General features: G+C 29.8%; 1 protein-coding gene across 1 annotated transcript in view; it reads right to left on the bottom strand.

The window, feature by feature from the left end:
• Window positions 1–486: 486 nt before the first annotated feature.
• Window positions 487–6,000, bottom strand: part of LOC134721060 (uncharacterized) — a 29,586-nt gene continuing 24,072 nt past the window's right edge. Inside the window, exons 5-6 of the mRNA XM_063583768.1 lie at window positions 4,591–4,909; window positions 487–1,075 (exon numbers count right to left, since the gene is read on the bottom strand). Of these exons, the coding sequence (XP_063439838.1) occupies window positions 882–1,075; window positions 4,591–4,909 (513 nt within the window). The 3' untranslated portion in view covers window positions 487–881. The remainder of the gene's footprint in view (window positions 1,076–4,590; window positions 4,910–6,000) is intronic.

Here is a 6,000-nt window from a genome sequence, read left to right as displayed (position 1 = left end):
TTTCGAACAGCGATATACTACTGCTGCCTTTATTATTCGACTGACATCGGTAAAAGTCATGTTTTGTTAAATGGGTGAAAAACTGTAAAGTATATTGATTTTCCATGTGATTTTCAAAGTCTTATCTAAATCTATAATTCATGGATTCAAAACTTCGAAATAAACATTTTGAATCTTTTAATATGAAAGTCAAAATCTATGAACACAGAACGCAAGCATACGTAGAAACTGCATAACATTAAGTAACAAACATGCACCCCCTCATAAGTTTTCATTTTCAAAACAATATTAAACTACAACAGCTACTCCTCTAAGCCAGGGTTTTGGAGAGATATGATTTGAATGATGCAACACATTGATATTTTATTGTTCACATTATGACGTAAAGATCCCCTTCATGTTCTATCAATTGATTATGCTTTAAAAAGAACATTTCAGTTACTTCACACACAAATCTTATGGACGTTTATCGAGAAACAATTGGCATATGAACTGACATCGGTATCATTTTTATTATAGTATCATTTTTACAATACAAGTTAGTACATTAATAGGATTCACGCATCAACTGAAATTAAAACTCACTTCATCAAAACACAACATAACGTAAGAAAACACAACTAAAATTCATGTTAAGAGTTTGTTATCTGATGATTCCTCGCCTTTAAAAATAAAATAAACGTAAAAGTAAAAAAAAGAACACCCAGTTGCCTAAAATATTAGAAAATGAAGTGTCAACACATGTCAATGACAATTCAATAAAGTATAAAGTCTCATGATATTGTTCAGACAATAGGTTCTTTTTGTGTGTTGTTAAATGTTTCATATACACTAAAACATCTCTGGTTGTTTCACAATCTCTTAAGGACATGATAATTGTCTTATGATATTGAACGGACAATAGAATCTTTTTGTGTGTTGTTAAATGTTTCATATACACTGAAACATCTTTGCTTGTTTTCCAATGTCCTCAAGACATGATGACTTGTGAAAGCTGACAATTCCTGGTTATACAAGTTACCTGGAACTAATTGGTTTGATCCTCTGTCCCTCACATATGTCACAAATACATCAGCTGTAATATAGATATTAGATAAGTTTTGTTGCATATCCCTTATTATTATATATGTATTCTTTAGTTTTCTATGTTGTGTCATGTGTACTATTATTTTTCTGTTTGTCTTTTTCATTTTTAGCCATGGCGTTGTCAGTTTGTTTTAGACTGTCCCTTTGGTATCTTTCGTCCCTCTTTTATTATACCTCAGTATGTTTTTTCTATACAAAAAGTATTGAAATAATTGTGCTATTTCATTCCACAGACTATTTGCCAGTCTATAGTTTCAAAAACTATTACCAGATTAATAGTTTCATCAATATATTTCCCGTACGTTGTCATAATTATTTTTTAGTGGAAAGTAATGATGTACCAAACTTTTTCATTTGGATTTTTGCGCTTGGCAACGTCCATATGATATCGTATTTTATTTTTATATCTGTGTGTGTCTGTTCTAGTTTAAAATTAATATATCACTAAATAAGATCTAAATATAGTAAATGGTATAATATGGGTCTGCGTACAGTACTTTAGCTAATCTAGTAGAATTTATTTTATGCATGGAAGATTTTCCTAGTGTTGAATCTTGATTACAGTAAACGAAATATTTATAAATATTACCAAAACTACATTAAAAAAAATATAGTACACCATGTGCATGTTTATATGACATTTTTTCTTTTCTTTCAGATGATTTATATGATTTTTTTATAAAGTTGATTTGTTCAGTATAATAAAACACATAATGACTGATTGTGTGGGTAATAGCAAGTTTGTTGTCCCTTCGCATACCAACTATTGCCCTCGACTTCGCCTCGAGCAATTGTTGGTATCTCATGGACAACAAACTTGTTATTACCCTCACACCCAGTCAATAGTTGTATACTGTTAAAAGATGAAATAACAAAATATTTCTAATCAAAATACCTAGGTGTCATGCAGGACACATGCATGTCTTAGACGCATTTTTTTTTTTTAAAGTCTTCACATCAATTTTGTGTTGCTCAGAGGATGCGTAATATATTTAGAACTAAGGTTAATTAGTCTCGCTCAAAATAAATTCAATTTTTATTTCTAGAATGTTTTAACTATTTTTTTTAATTTTTTTTTTTAAATATGATCATAATGATATCACAATAGTCTAATTCAGAAGGAGATTGCTGTAGCATATAAGCTATTATGTCGTCATTTCCAAAAATTTTAAATCAAACTAATGTACCACATTAAAGGATATAATTTCAAAATTAATTTTATAAAGTTGGTAATATCATCATTAAGAAGTAAAATAACAAAAATACAAAATTTGTCAGTTTAATAAATAATTTGATACTTCTTCTACTAAACCTAATTGAGATGCAAAAGTTTTAACCAAAGCACATTTTGTATAAAGGTTGAAGCGTTTCGTATTAAAAAATTAAAAAAAAAAAAAAAAAAAAACATATGCGCTAAATCGCCTCCTTACAACAATACAAAAACATAAAAGAAGATTTTCACAATTTTCTTTGCTCTAACCATTACATTAGGAGGTGCAGCAAGAAAATGCCTGAATGAAGTCAGAATATGACAGTTCGAGATTTTAATTTTGCCATTTGATAAGTGACTTTCCGATTTGAATTATCCTAGCAATTGTTTTGATTTTGTATTTTTTCGTTTGTTTTTCAGAGAAATATTTAAACATTTTCACAGAGAACACGTTCGGTCACAGCTGTTGTACTTTATATAGAATAAAGTGGTCAGCCAATCAAACTGGAGGATACCTGAAATTTATGTTTTTATACTATATGTATGTTTATGCTTGCATTAAAAATCGGAATAAAAAGTACAAAAACAAAATCATTTTTGAATATTTGCGATATACACGGTAATTTCAAACGAAAATAGATCCGGGCATTATAACGCAAAGGGAAAATTTGTGATAAAGCTGAGACATGATATCGAAAGTTGTATTGTGTTTGTTAATCAAAGCAGCTCTTTGATTCATTTTTATTAAGTACCTAAATTGTTCTCAGTAGATGCCAAAAAAAGCATTGTAAAAATTAAAATTACTCAAAATACTGAACTCAGAGGAAAATTTAAAACGAAATGTCTCTTATCAAATGACACAATCAATCGCTCAAACACATCAAACGAATAAATAACAACTTTCGTGTTCCTGACTTATTACAGGCATTTTCTTACAAACAAATTGCATGCATTTGCATAAAAGGCGTATGTAAAACCTTATGTATTAAAGTTTTATTTCAATGCCAGTTCATTCATTTGATTTTGAGTTTTGAGCAACTATATGCACAGATTTTTTTGTTTTTATAAGAATTCATTAAGAGGTGAAGACGACAAAGTAAAACAATACAAACAAGTTCATCATTACTTAAGGATGTACACCTCCGAAGAGTCAAAAATTTCTAGAATTAAACTTTTTTAGGGTTATATGACTTTAAAAAAAAATAGATGAAGAAAAAATATTCGTATTTGCTACGACCCTTTGACAGTACTTAATTTTGATGATTTTCCTATTTTTTAGCAATTTATACCTATTTTGGGCTATTATCGTGAAAAATATCACAGTTTCACAATTAAACTTTTTGTCATACTTTCAGTCAAGATAAAGTGAACCAGTTTGATTGATTTTGCATTAAAAAAAAACTATAGGTAGGTGTTAATATAAGAAAGTTTTATCATATTTCGATGCTTTTTTGTGTCAATGTTTCCCATGTTGTCAATTTTGTAAATTTGTGATTTTTCTCTATTTTAAGTACAAAATGCACATTTTTTCAACTTCTTTGTTATAAATAGTTGAAAAAATACATATCTAAGAAATCAGAGAAAAAAAAAGGGATGTGGAATATGCATGTTTTTGGTAAAACCATTTTGGTATTCTACGCCCATTTTCTCAAAATTTTGGCTAAAAAAAATGACTTCATGAGTAATAAAATTGGAAAAATTGATTACTCAAAAACTAGTAATTTGTCACAGAGTTAAGTTTGATCATAGCATTTTTTTTATTCATTGATATTTTCCACTTGTATCACATATTTTGGAAATAATTCCAGAACGAGATTTCAACGAGACTGAAACATCAGAAGAATACATCCTTAATTCCAAATTTATATTAAATTTCTTAAAGTTTACATGTGCTGTCTCTTTTTACTAGTTGACACATTCGTGTGACGCCCAGTTCATAATTCTATTGCACTGTACATTTGAACTGCCATAAATTTATTTAAGGTGTTCGTTATCATTTTGTGGTGTGCATTTTGAAATGTACTTAATGTCGTTTATTTGTGCATTTCTCTGTCCGGTGTGTTTATGCATTTATTTGTACTGTATTCCTGTCACGCAATATATATTGGCGTCTGAATTTCTAGCAGTTCAGTGTTTCTGTTGTTTCATTGCTTTCCTCTTATAGTTGATGTGGTACCCTCGGTTTTGTTTTTTTACCCACATTTAATTTGTTTCAGTTGAATTGATTTATAACTATCGAACAGCGGTATACATATATAGCCTTCATTTACAATTGTTTCATGTAGAGGACTTACCACCAATTTTCTGCGCAGCTTGTACAGTCACTAGTTTCTTATCGCCTAAGTCCTGTCCAGGATTCTCTAAGATCACATTGCGCTCATTGAAGTCGACAAATACAAAAATATATCTCGCAGGTGGAATACTGGAGATATCTTCATGTCTTCTGACCAGATGCTGGATAACTTCTATGTTGTTTCCTCTTCTGCTTGATGCTAGAGCCGATTTTACCAATTGTTTATGCAAATTCATAGTTTCAGAGTAAAAGCTCAATACACATACTTTGTTTTCAAAGACCGGAACTCTATGAATCCTATCCAGTATACTAGGAGCCCTCTGAAAAATGAACGAGTAAACTCCATTCACACAGGTTATTTTTTATAATTGTTAAGTAAGTATACATGACAGATTAGACACATTTCCGTTTTAAGCTTTCTTATTTTTCATTTTGTTTCTCCTTCTGTAGCGTTTTGGTAGGACCAATAAATCTTGTCTTTAATCGTACTTACATTATTTAATTTCAAAGCATTAGTAGTTTCAAACATATCTATCAAGTATTTTACGTAGTAAAAACACTAAGCGCTATATCTTGTCGATATCAAAATATAACATTGCGCCATGGTTAGGGTGTTAATAGGTAATGGAATCTTCTTTTCCTAAATCCATTGGAGGTGTGTAGATAAATATTTTTTGTCTCGGAAATCAATAAAACAAAAAGGATTCAAATAAAATGTATGTTACTTCGCTTAATTTCAGGTTTTACAATATCAAAAAGAAGATGTGGTATGGCCTTTCATAACAGACAACTAACGGGCTAATAAATGTAAAAAAAAAACAAAGTCAAACGTTAGGGTACCCACATTATACCTATTTTGGAAGTTGTGTCGCCTTCGTTTTTACCATTATGTGTTTATTTGATAGATGTATTCTTATTTACTATATAGTTATACCAGTTAAATCTTGTATATTGGGTCATAGAAAAATAGGTTCGAACTGAACAAATGATCCATGTTTCTGCATTGCAACCATGCTTTAATTCACATCCTTACAAATTAAATAACGGATGTTCTGTTTTATTTTTTTCAAATATTTAGAACATATTAAAATTTGTACAGGCTTAATATTCGCTTTTTTAGAAATAGATGCTTGTAAAATATCTCATTTCTTCATTTTTTAAAGATGATTTCTTGAGAACGTCGCGTGGCGGCGTTCCGTAGATTTTTCTTTCTCCAGTGTGCTTCATCTGTTGAAATATATAATGTGAACGTTTTTTTGTATATTTTAAGATAGTAACCTATGTTTAAAGACGACTACAGTGTATAATGTCTAATCATTAAAATTCAAATTATTTAGTCTCAAAGAAAACTTGTATTTTTCGCAGCGTTTTTGTTAAATATGTGCAATTTGGGTACCCGGTGCAATGCGGT

This window comes from Mytilus trossulus, chromosome 6, assembly GCF_036588685.1.
Source record: "Mytilus trossulus isolate FHL-02 chromosome 6, PNRI_Mtr1.1.1.hap1, whole genome shotgun sequence".
NCBI classification, from domain to species: Eukaryota; Metazoa; Mollusca; class Bivalvia; order Mytilida; family Mytilidae; genus Mytilus; species Mytilus trossulus.
The sequence above is the reverse complement of the archived record's forward strand: the minus strand, read 5'-3'. Positions and strand labels throughout refer to the sequence as shown.